General features: G+C 44.7%; 2 protein-coding genes across 3 annotated transcripts; both read right to left on the reverse strand.

Moving 5' to 3' along the window:
* Positions 1-130: 130 nt before the first annotated feature.
* Positions 131-13,943, reverse strand: LOC109868873 (A-kinase anchor protein 17A). 2 transcript variants are annotated; one of them, XM_031798382.1, is made up of 9 exons: positions 13,925-13,943; positions 13,152-13,260; positions 12,912-13,021; positions 9,304-9,433; positions 8,934-9,137; positions 8,582-8,806; positions 4,297-4,442; positions 2,110-2,350; positions 131-2,005 (listed from the first exon to the last, which is right to left on the reverse strand). In XM_031798382.1, the coding sequence occupies exons 2-9, from the start codon at positions 13,239-13,241 to the stop codon at positions 1,022-1,024; spliced, it is 2,130 nt and encodes a 709-aa protein (XP_031654242.1). In that variant the 5' UTR covers positions 13,242-13,260; positions 13,925-13,943; the 3' UTR covers positions 131-1,021. The 2 variants fall into 2 exon arrangements, with proteins under 2 accessions (XP_031654242.1, XP_020314204.1); XM_020458615.2 differs by lacking the exon at positions 13,925-13,943 and adding an exon at positions 13,773-13,909.
* A 1,222-nt stretch (positions 13,944-15,165) lies between these two features.
* LOC109904633 (ankyrin repeat domain-containing protein SOWAHC) lies at positions 15,166-19,168 on the reverse strand. The gene is made up of 3 exons (XM_020501821.2): positions 18,163-19,168; positions 17,640-18,026; positions 15,166-17,522 (listed from the first exon to the last, which is right to left on the reverse strand). Exons 1-3 carry the CDS (start codon positions 18,958-18,960, stop codon positions 17,043-17,045), a joined length of 1,665 nt encoding a protein of 554 aa, XP_020357410.2. The 5' UTR covers positions 18,961-19,168; the 3' UTR covers positions 15,166-17,042.
* Between the last annotated feature and the right edge of the window lie 12 nt (positions 19,169-19,180).

Below are 19,180 nucleotides of genomic sequence, written 5' to 3' on the forward strand. Positions count from 1 at the left end.
TTCAGTTTGTAATAGAACCACAGATTAGCTAGAATAATGAAATGTTTAGAAGGAATGATATAGTAGGCATTAAGTTATCCATCCATTCAGAATATTCATCCATCCATTCAGAATATTCATCCAAAATAAATCACATCTTTTCTGTCGTTTCTTTATTTCAACAAATAAAATGACACAGTGTGAGGACATGCAGCCACCCATCAAAACAGAGAAACATGAGCATATACAGCAGATTGAGGACACCCTGAACCTTTATACAACCTATATACAACGTTACCCACTCACTCTGCTCTGTTCACACACTCATCAATAAGGCAAAGTAAATGTACACAGACAGGCAGGCTCCTGGCTTGAACTAGCAGGAACACCATTCAAAAAGTTAACATGGTGACACTAGACACTTTATGTTCTAGTGACATCAAGTTAGAATTGAAACTACTAGTCTGGTGGTTAGACGTGGAATTCGGAAACGTGTGTCTGGTTAAGCTGTTTTTTGCTGATTGTCTTTGGCTTCGTTCTCTTTATCCTAGGGGAAAACACTTGACTTAGACTTCAGCTGTCTATCTACTGAGGCTGTGTGGTGTCTGGCCATAGGACTACAGATCCCTGCTGAAGTGCTCTAATACTGAACTACAGTTCCCAGAAACCCAGTAATATTGTTATTCTGAAACACAAAACAGGCCATTCACTGTGAGCCTAAAAAGTTTAAGTATTTTTTCTATCTTTCCTCAAAGGAGACACATACTAACCAAGTGATCAAACTACAGTACATATGGCATCTACACTACATGTGTCAAACAGAACATTATAGCAGTGTAGCATTCTGTAACCTACAGATGAACGAAGAGCATTGGTGGAGGGAGGGAGAGAAAGAGGTGTGTGTGTGTGGAGACTGTAAGAAGCTGATATGGTCCAGAGACAGTGTGTAGCAGCATACAGAACCAGACGCCCTGACCGTGCATTACTTAAACTAGGCCCAGGCATAGGGTCCTCTTCTGCCTCCTCTGGCTGTGTTGACCATTTAGTGTCGTCTGGAATAACTACTACTATGCTTCCTGCAGTCCCTGTCTCTATCGCTGCTCCTGTCTCCACTCCTCTCCTTCTCCCTGCTCCTGTCTTTCTCACTGCTCCTCTCTCTACTCCTAGAGCTGCTGCTACTAGATCTGTGCCTGCTGTCTCTATGTCTATGTGTCCTCCTCCCTCTGCTGTGGCTACTAGAGCTTCTGCTCCAATCACGGCTCGTGCTCCTGCTGCTGCAGCCCCGTCCATGGTGACTGCGTCTCCTGTGGATACAACTACCACTCCTCCCCCTGCTATAGCTTCTCTTCTTCTTAGAACTACCACTTCTCCTCCGTCTGCTATCACTTCTCCTTCTCCTCTGACTATCACTCCTCTTTCTACTAGAGCTTCTTCTTTTCCTGCTACCGCTGCGTCTCCGGCTGTACCACCTCCTGCCCCGGCTGTGGGACCGACTCCTCTCCCTCACCTCTCTGCTTCTCAACCCATAACCTCTTCTCTCCTCCATGCCTCCTTCCCTGTCCTCTCTGCCCCCTCGCCTCTCCTCCCATTCTCCTCGCCTTTCCTCCCTCTCTCCTATCTGTTTCTCAGTGACGTGTGATCGTACGGTAGCTCTGGGGCTCTCCTCTCCCCTTGGTCTAACCCCGTTCACCCCCAGGGCCCTGGCCGTCTTCCCCAGGTCGGAGCTCTCTCCCCTGGGCATGGTCAGGGCAGAGGGCTGGGTGGTGGAGGTCTGGTTCTCTCCCTTTCCTCCAGCCTTCTTCAGCAGGTTACTAACCAGTCTCTCCCTCAGCTCTCTCTCTCTGCGCTGCAGATCCAAGGCACGCCCCTTCTCTAACTCCACACGTCTCAGCTCCGCCTCCTGCTCCCGCCTGCAGGCCTCGAGCTGCTTCTGCCGGGCTAACTCCTCCTTTTGCCGGGCTAACTCCTCCTTCTCTTGCTCCTCTCTTTCCACTCTCTCTTTCTCCTGCTGCTGCTGTTTCAGAGCCTGAGGGAAGGGAGAGAGAAATGATTAAGTGGTTCCTATCAGCATGTTTCCCTATTGAATGTTCAATGGCGCCATATATCAAGTGTCTGTAGTTGTGTGTGTACCTTGGCCCTGCCCAGTAGTTCAGCCATAAGGCGTATAGACTCCAGGTTCCGCTGAGCCAACAACAGCCTTCTCTCCTCCGTCGCGATCTTCAACTGCAACTTCTTCTGCTCCACCTCCTGCCTCCTCTTCACCTTCTTTATGTTCCTCTTCTCTTCCCTCTCTCTCAGCTTCTGCTCTCGTTTCCGTATCCTCTCCACTTTCCTCTGCACCTTTTCCTCCTCCTCCACCTCTTTGTGTTTCCTACAACCACAGCAGAAGCATGGTCTTCATCTAGTCTAATACATAGTTCTGCTACTGTCAACCAATACAGGCCCCAGTATCCTAGTTCCTACCAGTGGAGGCTCCTCAGAGGAGGAAGGGCAGGACCAATTCTCCTCAGTGAATTTCATAAAAATAAAAATAGTGAAACACTTAAAAAGTTATATTTTTTGGATAAACCTACACTAAATATATTATCACCAAATAATTGATTAAAACACAATGTTTTGAAATGAAGGTCTACAGTAACCTCAACTATGTAGGGTAACACCATGGTGTAGCTGGAGGACAGCTAGTTTCTGTACAATGACTTCAATAAAAAACATAGGAGGCTCGTGGATCTCACCCCCTTCCATAGACTTACACAGTAATTATGACAACTTCCGGAGGACGTCATCCAACATATCAGAGCTCTTGCAGCATGTTGTCCACCCAATCAAAGGATCAAAGAATGAATCTAGTACTGAAAGCATAAGCTACAGCTAGCTAGCACTGCAGTGCAAACAATGTGGTGAATAGTTTACTGAAAGACAGTAGTTGAACAGTTAAAAAAAAAAAAAAATTGAAGAAGCAAACGAGAGAGCTAGCTTTATTTCATTCCCCCCCCCCCCCCCCCTATTTCACTTAGCTAGCAAATGCTGCTAGCTAATTTAGCCTATTCAAACACCCAGCTCAAACAGAGAGGGATGCTATGTTACCTAGCTGGCTCTGGCTATCCAACACGGGAACTCTTCCATGTCAAGGTAAGCTTTTGGTTTTAATAATTTATTGTCACCGGGTCCGGCCGGTGTAACTGCTAAACTGCTAAACTGCTTGCTGCTTACTAGTTCTAGTAGCTATGTTAACTTCACGTTAACTAATATGGTGAGAATAATGTAGGCTGTGTGTAGTGGTTAACGGTTATAATATGAAGGTTTGGCTTGAAAAGGTTCTCGCCTGATCACAGACAGCTGATATGTTGTGTACAGAAGTCCACAAGCGAAAGGAAAAGGTGAGGAGAGCGTGTAGATGCAAATTATCCAATGATTGAAAGGATCATGCTGTTTGTGTGTGGCTGCTATGAAAGTGAACTGTGTTTGCATGTGATCAGGGGTGTATTCACTCTGCCGATTCTGTTGAAAGACTTTTCCTAAACTGAAGCAAATGGAACAAAATGGGGATAAACATACCCGAATTGGTCCAAAAGAAACTAATTTGCAACTGTTGGACCAATGATTACACCCGAGATCAGCAAGAGGCAGGCAAGATTGTGCAAGGGAGTATTGAATGTATCAATGTCTTACCATGATTAGTTAAATTTCTCTCGACCTGTGCACCTACATTGTAAACTTTCATTCACAGGCTGGGTTGTAGCAACCTCATGACTATCATGTAGAGTATCATGTAGTAGCCTAAACCTATTGATGTTAAATTGAGCTGGGTGAATGGAATACGAATGACAGTCATCCAATATGCTGTAATAGAAATAAGGCCATGCTCAAAAAAAAATAAAAAAATAACCGTCCTCCCTCATCTTAAACGACACCGACCGCCACTGGTTCCTACCACCTTCTGTTCACAGATCTGGACTGGATGGGTGACCACAATATGGTGGAAGCACCTCTTTACACACTTGAAGACTAGGTCATTTACTTTTAAAGGTAATTTATGGTTGAGCTGACACAGTGTTTACCATGAAAGTAGTCCCTGCAAACGTCGGGCTAATGCCTTTGAAATACTTTGTTGGCTGTATATTGACCTGTGCTATTGCGCGATTCGGATTGAATCCCGGCCTAAGAGCCATCACCATGACTAAGATCACGGTAGAGACACGTAAGAAGCAAGGACTAGGAAAACAGTAGGGACAGTAAAGAAAAAAGGATTAGATAGACAGGGGTCAGTGTTTTCAGACCAAGTACATGAATTATTTTCCTCTTTTCTCACTATACCTCTCCTCCTCCTTGCGTTCCTCCTCCTCCTTCTCTCTGTGTTTCTGCTCCTCCCTCTGTCTCTCCAGCTCCTGTATTCTCAGTCGTTCCTGCTGGCGTCTCTTCAGAGCCACGTCACTCAGGTGCTTACTGGTGTCAAAGGTCACCTGACAGACAAATAGAAAAATACAGTGAGTCCTAATTAGAGTTGGGGTAGGACTGCAGGGTGCACTAGTGACACTCAGGTCACCTGACAAAAAGACAGACAGAAATGCTACTCTCCTACCACCCCCTCCCCCACATCTCCTCCCCCCATTCTCTTAATTTGGGTTGAGAGGCTTTGACCCCTGTGGATTAGACACTCAGATCTCTCTCCTCATTTCTCCCTCTGCCCCGCCCTCTTTCTCTCCATCCTCTTCATTAAGGCAGTACGGCTTAGTTTTGGATTAGGGACTAGGTCCCTGGTTTAGCCCAGTGATCCTTAGAATTATAATACGGCCCTGACTTTCATTTCACTAAAAGGCCTTAAACCTGTTGCCCTACACAAGCCTTTCTGTACTGACTCTAACCCTCCCTTCTCATTAACTAACACACAACAGGACAATCCCCTCAACCCTAACCCAGATCTAACTCAGCCTTACCGCCCCTCTCTTCTATTGATGTTTCATCCCTCTTAGTGTGGTTATATACACTGAGTGTAAAAAAACATTAAGAACACCTGCTCTTTACATGACACACTGACCAGGTGAAAGCTATGATCCCTTATTGATGTCACCTGTTAAATCCACTTCAATCAGTGTACATGAAGGGGAGGAGACTGGTTAAGTAACTATTAAGCCTTGAGACAATTGAGACATGGATTGCGGATGTGTGCCATTCAGAGGGTGAATACGCAAGACAAAATATTTAAGTGCCTTTGAACAAGGTAAGGTAGTAGGTGCCAGGCACACCAGTTTGTGTCAAAAACGACAAATCTGCCGGGTTTTTCACGCTCAACAGTTTCTCATGTGTATCAAGAATGGTCCACCACCCAACTTGCCAACTGTGAGAAGCATTGGAGTCAACATGGGCCAGCATCCCTATGGGACACATTCGACACCTTGTAGTCCATGCCCTGAAGAATTGAGTCTGTTCTGAGGGAAAAGGGGGGGGTGCAATACAATATTAGGAAGGTGTTCTTAATGTTTTGGACACTGTATGTTTGTGTCTGTTTATTTATTTTTATTTCACCTTTATTTGACCAGGTAAGCCAGTTGAGAACAAGTTCTCATTTACAACTGCGACCTGGCCAAAATAGTGTGACAAAAAACAAAGTAACACATGGGAAAACAAACGTACAGTCAATAACACAATAGAGAAATATATGTACAGTGTGTGAAAATGTAGTAAGATTAGGAAGGTAAGGCAATAAATAATTACAATTTAGCTTTAACAGAGTGATAGATGTGCAGATGATGATGTGCAAGTGGAGATACTGGGGTGCAAAGAGCAAAACATTTTTTAAATAAGTAACAATATGGGGATGAGGTAGTTGGGTGTGCCATTTACAGATGGGCTGTGTACAGGTACATTTATTGGTAAGCTGCTCTGACAGCTGATGCTTAAAGTTAGAGAGGGAGATAAAAGTCTCCAGCTTCAGTGATTTTTGCAGTCATTGGCAGCAGAGAACTGGAAGGAGAGGCAGCCAAAGGAGGTGTTGGCTTTGGGGATGACCAGTGAAATATACCTGCTGGAGCACATGCTATGGGTGGGTGCTGCTATGGTGACCAGTGAGCTGAGATAAGGCGGGGCTTTACCTAGCAAAGACTTATAGATGACCTGGAGCCAGTGAGTTTGGCGACAAATATGTAGCAAGGGCCAGCCAACGAGAGTATACAGGTCGCAGTGGTGGGCAGTACATGGGGCTTTGGTGACAAAACGGATGGCACTGTGATAGACTACATCCAATTTGCTGAGTAGAGTGTTGGAGGCTATTTTGTAAATGACATCGCTGAAGTCAAGGATCGGTAGGATAGTTCAGTTTTACGAGGGTATGTTTGGCAGCATGAGTGAAGGAGGCTTTGTTGCAAAGTAGGATGCCAATTCTAGATTTCATTTTGGATTGGAGATGCTTAATGTGGGTCTAGAAGGAGAGTCTAACCAAACACCTAGGTATTTGTAGTTGTCCACATATTCTAAGTCAGAACCGTCCAGAGTAGTGATGCAAGTCGTGCGGGCGGGTGTGGGCAGCAATCGATTGAAGAGCATGCATTTAGTTTTACTAGCATTTAAAATCAGTTGGAGGCCACGGAAGGAGTGTTGAATAGCATTGTAGATCGTTTGGAGGTTTGTTAACATAGTGTCCAAAGAAAGGCCAGATGTATACAGAATGGTGTCGTCTGCATAGAGGTGGATCAGAGAGTCATCAGCAGCCAGAGCGACATCATTGATATATATACAGAGAAAAGAGTCGGCCCAAGAATTGAACCCTGTAGCACCCCCATAGAGACTGCCAGAGGTCCTGACAACATTCCCTCCGATTTGACCCACTGAACTCTGTCTGAGAAGTAGTTGGTAAACCAGGCGAGGCAGTCATTTGAGAAACCAAGGCTATCGACTCTGCCGATAAGAATGCAGTGATTGACAGAGTCGAAAGCCTTGGCCAGGTCGATGAAGACAGCTGCACAGTACTGTCTTTTATCGATGGCGGTTATGATATCATGACCAGCTTGGAAACCAGATTGCATAGTGGAGAAGGTACGGTGGGATTCGAAATGGTCGGTGATCTGTTTGTTAGCTTGGCTTTAGAAGATTTTAGAAAGGCAGGGCAGGATAGATATAGTTCTATAACAGCTTGGGTCTAGAGTGTCTCCCCCGTTGAAGAGGGGGATGACCGCAGCAGCTTTCCAATCTTTGGGGATCTCAGACGATATGAAAGAGGTTGAACAGCATAGTAATAGGGGTTGCAGATAATTTCAGAAGGTCATTTTTAGAAAGAGAGGGTCCAGATTGTCTAGCCCAGCTGATTTGCAGGGATCCAGATTTTTCAGCTCTTTCAGAACGTCAGCTGTCTGGACTTGAATGACGGAGAAGCTGGAGGGACTTGGGCAAGTTTTTGCAGGGGGTGCAGAGCTGTTGGCCAGGGTAGGGGTAGCCAGGTGGAAAGCATGGCCAGATGTAGAAAAATACTTATTGAAATGTTTGATTATCGTAGATTTATCAGTGGTGACGGTGTTTCCTAGCCTCAGTGCAGTGGGGGCAGCTGGGAGGAGGTGCTCTTATTCTCCATGAACTTTAGTGTCCCAAAACGTTCTGGAGTTAGTGCTACAGGATGCACATTTCTGTTTGAAAAAGCTAGCCTTAGCTTTCCTAACTGACTGTGTATATTGGTTCCTGACTTTCCTGAAAAGTTGCATACCATAGGGGCTATTCGATGCTAATACAGTACGAAACAGGATGGCGTGAACCAATGGCTATATCTGTTCTTAGTTCTACATTTTCTGAACGAGGCATGCTTATTTAAGATGGTGAGGAAAGCACTTTTAAACAGCAATCAGGCATCCTTTACTGACGGGATGAGGTCAATATCCTTCCAGGATACCCGGGCCGGGTTGATTAGAAAGGCCTGCTCGCTGAAGTGTTTTAGGGAGCGTTTGACAGTGATGAGGGGTGGTCGTTTGACCGCAGACCCATTACAGATGCAGGCAATGAGGCAGTGATTGCTGATATCCTGGTTGAAGACAGCAGAGGTATAGTTAGAGGGCAAGTTGGTCAGGATGAGGGTGCCCGCGTTACGGATTTAGGGTTGTACCTGGTAGGTTCCTTGATAATTTGTGTAAGATTGAGGGCATCTAGCTTAGATTGTAGGACGGCCGGGGTGTTAAGCATATCCCAGTTTAGGTCACCTAACAGTATGAACTCTAACGATAGATGGGGGGCAATCAACTCACATATGGTGTCCAGTGCACAGCTGGGGGCTGAGGAGGGTCTATAACAAGCGGCAACGTTGAGAGACTTATTTCTGGAAAGGTGGATTTCTTAAAGTAGAAGCTCGAATTGTTTGGGCACAGAAATGGATAGTATGACAGAACTCTGCAGGCTAACTCCGCCCCCTTTGGCAGTGCTATCTTGTCAGAAAATGTTGTAGTTGGGGATGGAAATTTCAGAATTTTTGGTGGCCTTCCTAAGCCAGGATTCAGACACGGCTAGGACATCAGGGTTGGCAGAGTGTGCTAAAGCAGTGAATAAAACAAACTTAGGGAGGAGGCCTCTGATGTTAACATGCATGAAAATATTTCTATCATGGATAGTGTGTGTAGTTCAGTACCTTGATGTTGCACGCCACAGCCTTGCCGTCCTCTCCTTTGTACATGAGCTTCATGCCTCTCAGTGTGTCCATGGCCTTGGCGAAGCCATCGTAATCCTGGTACTGGACGTACGCCTCAAAGTTAAGATGGCCGCCGAAGGTGAAGGTGTTGAAGTTCTTATCAAGAGTCTCCTCTCTGTACGGGTCCAGCATGGGGATGTCCACGTGACGCACCGGACCAAAACCCTGGGAGGAGATAGGGGTTAGGGGGTGTGTATGTTAGGGTTGGTGGGGATGTGTGTGTTAGGGTGATTGATTGATCGATCGATGATGGATTGAGTGATTGCTAGGTATATGGTGCGTCCCTCCGTACCCGGAAGACCGCCTGCAGGGCGGTCTCGGAGGGCCGGTCGGGGGGTCCGTCAGGCAGGATAAACCAGCGACAGGGCAGGCCCTCCAGGTGGATGGTGTCTGGCCTCTCTCCTGGAACAGTATCGTTCATGTCCTTGGCGTCACGGAAGAACGAGTCCCAATCATAACGTGTCGGGAAGTCCATCTTATTCTCTACCGCACGCACCTAGACATCCCACAGAGAAATTATTCATTATTATCAGTCGATTGGGAGAAAGAAAGTTCTGTTTTGCAAGAACCTGGGGAAGGCTGTCCATGACCAAAAATACAGACTGTTACACTTTACATTTCCCCCGTACATTTTCAAGCCTACACAACATTATCTCCGCTACCTTGAGTATGTCAGTGAAGCCGCTGAGTTTGATGCTCTTCCCATCCAGTTTGGCCAGCAGGATCTTCACCACCCCTCTGTTCTCCACTTCGCCCTCAAAACGGATGAAGTCCATGGTGCTCTTAGAGATCCTGCGGAGAGACAGAGGTGGGATGTTTACCTCTCCATACAATAAATATATCAGTACCAGAAAATATTGATACCAGGCAACCCATTGGCCATATTATCAGTATTGTCACAGTTTAATGTTGGTTATTGTAGAGTTATTAGCTTGGTTATAGCTATAACACCACACATAGAAAACATGTGGCCTATGACTAACAGTATGAATATGCTCCTATAGATAGGGGCAATTGCATGGTGACAGGGTGATGCTGAGACTCAAATGTTTCACTTTAAAGCGTACAGTACCAGTCAACCTTCTCATTCAAGGGTTTTTCTTTATTTCTACATTGTAGAATAATAGTGAAGATATCAAACCTATGAAATAACACATGAAATAATGTAGTAACCAACAAAAAGTGTTAAACAAATCAAAACAGATTTTATATTTGAGATTCCTCAAAGTAGCCAGCCTTTGCCTTGATGACAGCTGTGTTGTGACAAGGTAGAGGTGGCATACAGAAGACAGCCCTATTTCGTAAGAGACCAATTCCATATTACGGCAAGAAGAACAGTCCATCATTACTTTAAGACATTAAGGTCAGTCAATACGGAAAATGTCAAGTATTTTGGACGTTTTTTCAAGTGCAATCGCAAAAACCATCAAGCGCTATGATGAAACTGTCTCTCATGAGGACCGCCACAGGAAAGGAAGACCCAGAGTTACCTCTGCTGAAGAAGATACAGTGCCTTGCGAAAGTATTCGGCCCCCTTGAACTTTGCGACCTTTTGCCACATTTCAGGCTTCAAACATAAAGATATAAAACTGTATTTTTTTGTGAAGAATCAACAACAAGTGGGACACAATCATGAAGTGGAACGACATTTATTGGATATTTCAAACTTTTTTTAACAAATCAAAATCTGAAAAATTGGGCGTGCAAAATTATTCAGCCCCCTTAAGTTAATACTTTGTAGCGCCACCTTTTGCTGCGATTACAGCTGTAAGTCGCTTAGGGTATGTCTCTATCAGTTTTGCACATCGAGAGACTGACATTTTTTCCCATTCCTCCTTGCAAAACAGCTCGAGCTCAGTGAGGTTGAATGGAGAGCATTTGTGAACAGCAGTTTTCAGTTCTTTCCACAGATTCTCGATTGGATTCAGGTCTGGACTTTGACTTGGCCATTCTAACACCTGGATATGTTTATTTTTGAACCATTCCATTGTAGATTTTGCTTTATGTTTTGGATCATTGTCTTGTTGGAAGACAAATCTCCGTCCCAGTCTCAGGTCTTTTGCAGACTCCATCAGGTTTTCTTCCAGAATGGTCCTGTATTTGGCTCCATCCATCTTCCCATCAATTTTAACCATCTTCCCTGTCCCTGCTGAAGAAAAGCAGGCCCAAACCATGATGCTGCCACCACCATGTTTGACAGTGGGGATGGTGTGTTCAGGGTGATGAGCTGTGTTGCTTTTACGCCAAACATAAGGTTTTGCATTGTTGCCAAAAAGTTCAATTTTGGTTTCATCTGACCAGAGCACCTTCTTCCACATGTTTGGTGTGTCTCCCAGGTGGCTTGTGGCAAACTTTAAACGACACTTTTTATGGATATCTTTAAGAAATGGCTTTCTTCTTGCCACTCTTCCATAAAGGCCAGATTTGTGCAATATACGACTGATTGTTGTCCTATGGACAGAGTCTCCCACCTCAGCTGTAGATCTCTGCAGTTCATCCAGAGTGATCATGGGCCTCTTGGCTGCATCTCTGATCAGTCTTCTCCTTGTATGAGCTGAAAGTTGAGGGACGGCCAGGTCTTGGTAGATTTGCAGTGGTCTGATACTCCTTCCATTTCAATATTATCGCTTGCACAGTGCTCCTTGGGATGTTTAAAGCTTGGGAAATCTTTTTGTATCCAAATCCGGCATTAAACTTCTTCACAACAGTATCTCGGACCTGCCTGGTGTGTTCCTTGTTCTTCATGATGCTCTCTGCGCTTTTAACGGACCTCTGAGACTATCACAGTGCAGGTGCATTTATACGGAGACTTGATTACACACAGGTGGATTGTATTTATCATCATTAGTCATTTAGGTCAACATTGGATCATTCAGAGATCCTCACTGAACTTCTGGAGAGAGTTTGCTGCACTGAAAGTAAAGGGGCTGAATAATTTTGCACGCCCAATCTTTCAGTTTTTGATTTGTTAAAAAGGTTTGAAATATCCAATAAATGTCGTTCCACTTCATGATTGTGTCCCACTTGTTGTTGATTCTTCACAAAAAAATACAGTTTTATATCTTTATGTTTGAAGCCTGAAATGTGGCAAAAGGTCGCAAAGTTCAAGGGGGCCGAATACTTTCGCAAGGCACTGTAAGTTCATTAGAGTTACCAGTCTCAGAAATTGCAGCCCAAATAAATGCTTCACAGAGTTCAAGTAACAGACATATCTCAACATCAACTATTCAGAGAATGCGTGAATCAGGCCTTCATGGTTAAATTGCTGCAAAGAAACCACTACTAAAGGACACCAATAAGAAGAGACTTGCTTGGGCCAAGAAACACGAGCAATGGACAGGTGGAAATCTGTCCTTGGGTCTGAGGAGTCCAACTTTGCGAATTTTGATTCCAACCCGCCATGTCTTTGTGAGACGCAGAGTTGGTGAACAGATGATCTCCGCATGTGTGTTTCCCACTGTGAAGCATGGAAGATGAGGTGTGATGGTGCTTTGCTGGTGACTGTCTGTGATATATTTATAATTCAATGCACACTTAACTAGCATGGCTAACACAACATTCTGCAGTGATACGCCATCCCATCTGGTTTGGGCTTAGTGGGTCTATAATATTTTCTTCAACAGGACAATGGCCCAACACACCTCCAGGCTGTGTAATTGCTATTTCACAAAGAAGGAGAGTGATGGAGTGCTGCATCAGATGACCTGGCTTCCACAATCACCCGACCTCAACCCAATTGAGATGGTTTGGGATGAGTTGTGGCTGTGAAAAGAAGCCAACAAGTGCTCAGCATATGTGGGAACTCTTTCAAGACTATTGGAAAACATTCCAGGTGAAGATGGTTGAGAGAATGCCAAGAGTGTGCAAAGCTGTCAAAGGCAAAGGGTAGCTACTTTGAAGAATCTCAAATATAAAATATATTTGATTTCTTTAACACTGTTTTGGTTACTACATGATTCCATATGTTACTTCATAATTTTGATATCTTCTACAGTGTAGAAAATAGTACAATTTTATTTGAAGAACTGTTTGGTAACAGAATGATGGCTCAAACAGTCATTCTGTTACCAAACTTTGCATCTGAACTGTTCTTCAAGTAAATGTGTTATTGTAAAATTTCATTTGTAAATTGTTAAAAGTCATCCTTGTGCATATAGTTGTATGGTTTGTTTTGCAATCATTGGTTTATGTTTGACATACATTTTAAAGTGAAAAAGCATATTGTCAGCATGACTGTTACTGTGGAATTGCCCATAGGGCCCATGCCTACCTGAGGGCAGAGAACTGTTCAGGAGCTACCATGGCCTTCAACCTCTCCATCACCTCCCAGTTAGAGATGCTCTTCCCAGGCAGCTTCAGCTGGGGCAGTGCCACACTCACCTGAAAGAGAAATCATACAATACATATCACAATACATGCTCACCTGGAAGTCAAATACATTAATTTGGAGATGCTCATTTAACTACTTTAGGTCCAAGTGTATGTGATAGTATAGATGTGTATCATTCACCGTCATCTTGGCGATGGGTTTCAAGAACAGGTTGTACTCCTGACACAGACACACCGCCTCAGTGGTGTCATGGACGATGGTGGTCATCATGACACCTGACTACAGAAAGCTGGGGGATGAAGAGAAAGAGGGGGGTGAGAGAGAGGAGATAGTCAATGGGATCCGTGTGGAAAATGTGTAGATGTGCTGTGTCTTTCAAACACTAATTGCCTACCATCACTGGATATCTGTCTGGCCAGCCAACTAACTATAATTCATACAGAAACTGCCAATTAATGTATTTATTTTGCTAGCTACTGTAACGTTAGCTAATAGTATTTCATTTCAAACATTAGCCATGATCTTGGCGTCTTTTATCGAGTCACTGGAAAGCAGACATCACTGTGACACATTTGGTAGTAAACTAGATAAATATCCGATATGTAGCTGGTTAGCACTGAAACTAAAAACCAAAGATAGCTAGCCGACTAGCTGCTAACGTTACGACTGAGTGGTTTCAGATAGCTAGCACAGCAGTTACAGTAACGTTAGCTGGCTAACGGTAACCAATGCGGCCGCAGCACTTTTACCCTCAAAACAAACACTGTAATAATTTACAGTTAGTGACGTATATACACCAACCTGTTTCACCAGCAGCTAAATATATGTACTTTATGTTGTTTGTATGTGTTAAAACGAGAATATGTTCACAATACGTCAGTTAACTGCAGTTATCTCCACAACAAATGAAGCTACTGGCGGAAACTTTAGAGTTGGGTGAACTTTGAACTTACCATAGACGTACGAAAGCCTTTTACTGAAGAATTAAACATTTATCGCCACCTTGCGACGATTCCTGAAGCGCATTTGTGCATACCGTAATGATTTACTAACGAAATTAAGAAATATTTTGGTTGAATATGTAACATATGACATTTCTTCATATTTTTTTAAATACAAAATCGTGCACAGATAAATTGCAAATTGTCAACAACAAAAAATGGTATCAAAAATATCCACTAGAGAGCAGCAAACGTCATGATTACATTTTGACAAAACATAATATTGGCAAATACACGTTTCCTTTCGTCTTTCTAAGATTTCTGCAAATGGAAACCTACGGCTGGAGTAGGCATGAGAGTAGGGGAAGTAGAGTGAGCACCTCAATAGAGTGAAGTACAGTGAGCAGCACCCCGCTCTCTCTTTCCTCCCTCTCTCATTCCTCTCATTGATTCAGCGGTGCTATAGAGAGCTAGAGCCCCGGGCAGTAAAGTTGGCACAGTTTCCCTGAAAAGATGTGGGGGAATGTACATAATAGGCATTATTCCCCTCAGTGTGTATGTAGGTCAGGCAGGCAGCCATGAGGCCCTGGCAGCACTCACCAGGTTCTGCTCTACTGTGCACCCTGCTCTGTCATCATCACAGATAAACTGAACTTCAGTCATTTTTTTTACAAGAAGAGAAATTGGTAAACTTCTTTGCGGGGGCAACTCAGTACTAAACTCCCTTCAGTACAGATTAGGGACAGTGCTTGACTTGGGCACCTCAAATGTTCTACTGCTTGAGCTCCTGTTTCTCTTATAGAATATTAGCTCAAAAGTATTGTGGAGCTCCTGCACCTAAATATAAACAGTACCAACACACAAAATGAGTACTGGAACCTATTTCAAGTCAAGCACTGATTAGGGATGAGAGGAGAAATGAGGGAGGATACGTGAGATGAGGGAGGAGAGGAAAGAGGAGAGCAGAGACACATCATGAACACAACAGGTGCTGACTGGGAGTTGACTGTGAACAGTAACAGGTGCATAGTAGCTCCATCAAACAGCCTGTACACCTGCAGAGTAATGAATACTAGATTAACCTCAACTGTTTATAGCCAATCAAAGAGTATCAATAATTCAACCACACCACAGCAGACCTATCATTGCGTTTCAGCATTAGTCTCGTATAGACATTCAATATCAATAGCAATACCTCTGTGTAAAGTAATTGTATACTTCTGCTTTGACTACAAAAACACAGGCGTCAGATGTATGAAAACAGTTATTGCTTTATTTCCCCAATAAGATTCAAAGTGAAAAGAAGGGGGACTATGAAAGAAATCTGGGAAGAGAAGAGAAACATTCAAGTGTATAATACATATACAATGGCTCAAAACTGGAGTGGAATCAGACAATATCAGACAGACAGACAGACGGACAGACAGAAAGACGGACAGACAGACAGACAGACAGACGGACGGACGGACAGACAGACAGACAGACCAAGCAGACACAGACAGACAGACAGACAGACAGACGGACGGACGGACAGACGGACCAAGAAAACACATAGACAGACACAGACAGACAGACAGACGGACGGACGGACGGACAGACAGACAGACAGACCAAGCAGACACAGACAGACTACGGACGGACAGACGGACGGAGAGACAGACAGACAGACAGACAGACAGACAGACAGACAGACAGACAGACAGACAGACAGACCAAGAAAACACATAGACAGACACAGACAGACAGGCAGTGCACAGCATCCTTGCATTCATCCAACATTAGCAAAAGTGACATCAGGTGCCCATCAGTCAGACTGGTCTGTACAATATGCAGTATTTATCTATAGTATACAAGGACAATGACGACATCTAAACTGCAACATATGAGTGAGGAACTTCAGCTCAACACTACGATGTTCATGCTGGAGAATTTGAGGGTATGTCCAAAAACATTTGAAATATTAACAGTCATTTATTGTGAGAAAATATAGGTAAAAATATTCAGGGACATTTGTTCCACAGAATGAAAACATGTATTTATTCTATGGTAAATTCATGAACAAGTAAAAAACGTGATTGAATGACTGTTTGTAGAGCAGGGTCTGTGGAATGGGCCATAGATGTACAGTATGTCTTACTCATTGGCTACAGTTCTGCCTATATGGATTTGATCTGCTGTAAAGAAAACCAAGTGATTACTTTTTCTTTCTTTTTTACATGGGGACTCCTTTTCCCCCATCTCAATTCTAGGAGTTCTGACCCTTTTACATGGGGACTCCTTTTCCCCCATCTCAATTCTAGGAGTTCTGACCCTTTTACATGGGGACTCCTTTTCCCCCATCTCAATTCTAGGAGTTCTGACCCTTTTACATGGGGACTCCTTTTCCCCCCATCTCAATTCTAGGAGTTCTGACCCTTTCTTTTTCTATTCCTGACCATTTCAGGAATAGACCATTCACAGTCTAGCGAATGTAACTTAAAATGTGCAGAGTTTTTCTAACTTTACTGCTGGTAAAACATCTACACAATCCATAGGTTATAGACTCACCTATTTCATTCTGGTTAAACCTCCAAAGTGACATGTGCAGTTACATCGAGATTCATGTTGAAGGTGTTCAGTGGTTATTTTGACTTGTCTTTATAATAATTGTAGAAGTTAAATAATTATGTTAAATATATTAAAGAATTATGTAGAGGTAATTACTGTAAGCAGCATCTTAAATCCCCACAGGATTCAGATCTATTGAGTGAACATTTTTCGTACAGTAAAATTATCCCAGATCTATTTCTCAGTAATCTCTCAAGGACAGATTACAGAAACAGAAACGGTATGAGCATCTGACCAAATTACACAATATTTTAGTTCAGGGATTAATTTCCCAGTGACTAGTAAACGGTGCCAAATCTAAAGTTGAAAGTAGGCCTACAGTTCCCAGACCCAGGTTAAGCCTACACCTGGATGGAAAAGCATGCTCATGTTTTTTAGTCCAGGACTAAATGTAATATGTGTTGGGTGGAAACTGGGCCCTTAGTACTAGATCCCATGTCATAATGGTATCATAATCAGTAGGCTGGTTATTAGGGCCGCCATTGATCTGTTACTGCATGTGCGATTCTAACACTGCAGTGACTTATCCAAACAGATTGGAAATTGGTCTGCCTTTGAGGGGGCTGGTTGGGCTGGTCTCCCCCCTTTCTCCCTCCTCCACTCCCTCCCCCGTCCCTCTGAAGGAGGTGCTGTGGATGATCTGGGTCTTATGGCGTCCCCGGTGGAGCCGTGCGTTGATCCGACTCAGAGATGACTTCCTCTGAACAGCCTTGCTCCTTCCTGCCCCCCCTCCCCTCACCTCCGCCCCCTCCCCTGATCCGTTCAGCAGCCTCAGTGGGTTCAGGTTGGACTGGAGAACTCTGGGTAATCTCCACCGCCCTTGTGCCCCACTGTCTGCGTTCTCCGTGTCTGATTCTCCTCCTCCTACAGGGCTGGTCCCACCCCCTGGCTCCAGGACTGCAGTAGAGGGGGCTCCAGGGGGAAGGTACTGGCCAGCTCTCCTCCCGCTGTAGTCTCTGGCCTCTGGGTCTACAGACCACTGGTCTACCAGCACATGCACCACCTGACAATCACAGCACAGAAAACTTGATTTAAATCACCTAACAAGCACGCCACAGAAAACAATATCAGTGGACAGGGCAGGGCAGGGTGGAGGGCAGGGCAGGAGGAGAGCACCTACCTGTGTGTGTCCATGCATAGCAGCCAGGTGAAGGGGAGTGTACCCAGCACTAGAGCGTACATTAACATCCACAGGGACATTGTTCTGCTTGGCATGCTCCAGTAGCTGTGTCAACAGCTCCTCGTTGCCCTGCTTGGCAGCCCAGTGGAGGCAGGAGAAGCCAGTCACAAAGTCCCTCTTGGTCAGCAGGCTGGGGTCCAGGATTAGCAGCGGATACAGACTGTCCCACTGGCCGTCCGAGGCACACAGCATCCACTCGTGCTCCAGGGGGTCCAGGGCCACTGAGACACAGTCCCCGTCTGCAGACGACAGGAGAGATGTGGAGTCACCGTCGCTCCTGACAGAGTCTCTGAGACGAGAGCCGCGGTTGATCAGAGACCGACGTACCTGGAGACAGGCAAAGACAGAAAGGAACAATTAGTAGGCTACATCTCAGAAATGGCAGCCTAAACAACCTTAGACCAGAACCAGTGTGGAAAATCTGTACATACAATAGAATAAAATAAAAGTGTGAGTAGTCTACCTGTGGGGAACTGCTCATCATCAGCTCTATGAAGTTCCTGCGGCTGCTCTTGGGGGTGTTCCAGTCTCCATCCAGTCCCTCCCATCCACCGTCCTCTGACAGAGCGCTGGTCAGCAGAGCCTTCTGGGAGCCCCGGGAGGTCCTCCTACTTCCCCTCACCTGCACCTGTCCAGCCAAAACACTTGAGTCTGTCCCCAGTGCTGGAGCTGACTCTCTCCTCCTCCTGTCTCTTAGCTTCACCTCTCCACCTGAGAAGGTATCATCACTAACTTCTCTAAGCTTCACCTCTGTGACTACACCTGAGGTAACATCACTAACTTTACCTTCCTCTAGGCAGCATGGATGATGAAGATTATCGTTTGATTCCATGCCATTATCAAGCCAAGATAGGGCTTCGGGTGCATTTGAGTCTTCTTCAGGTGAATCACATTTATCACTAGAATGTCCGTTTCCATCTCGGCTGACATTGCTACTCCCATCCCGTTCTCCAGATTCAGATAGTGGGCGGTCCCTACCACACACCCCGTTGCCGTTACTCTCTCCATCGTTGCCAGGGTCTGTGCGCTTCACGGAGCTTGTGCTGTTTTCCTTCAAACACACGAATTTCACTCCATCCTCCAGTTTTATGAAAGCAACGCTGTCAACGTGACGGTTCAACCTTTCATTGAACAGTGTTTTCTTTGACGCATCACTTTTCCACACGGATTCAAAATGATCAATCAGGTCCATATGTCTGACCAACCCTCCTCTCTCCGTTAGGAACTCCAAGACGGCTTGTTCTGTGCATTCGGTCGCCATTTAGAATAAATTGTGGAAATAGCCAACACAATAAATGTTTAAAATGTTTCTTTTCCACGTTGCATCGTTTCATCCGTGCATCACTGACAGGTCTCTGAAGTACGCCGATAACAGCATATTCATTATCACCATCATCCTAATCCCTACTCTCCGATTCTCTCCTCCAAGAGACAAACCGTGTGTGACAGACAGGGGTCGCAGTAAACATAAAAACATCCTC

The sequence above is a fragment of the Oncorhynchus kisutch genome, linkage group LG2, assembly GCF_002021735.2.
Source record: "Oncorhynchus kisutch isolate 150728-3 linkage group LG2, Okis_V2, whole genome shotgun sequence".
Lineage (NCBI taxonomy): Eukaryota > Metazoa > Chordata > Actinopteri > Salmoniformes > Salmonidae > Oncorhynchus > Oncorhynchus kisutch.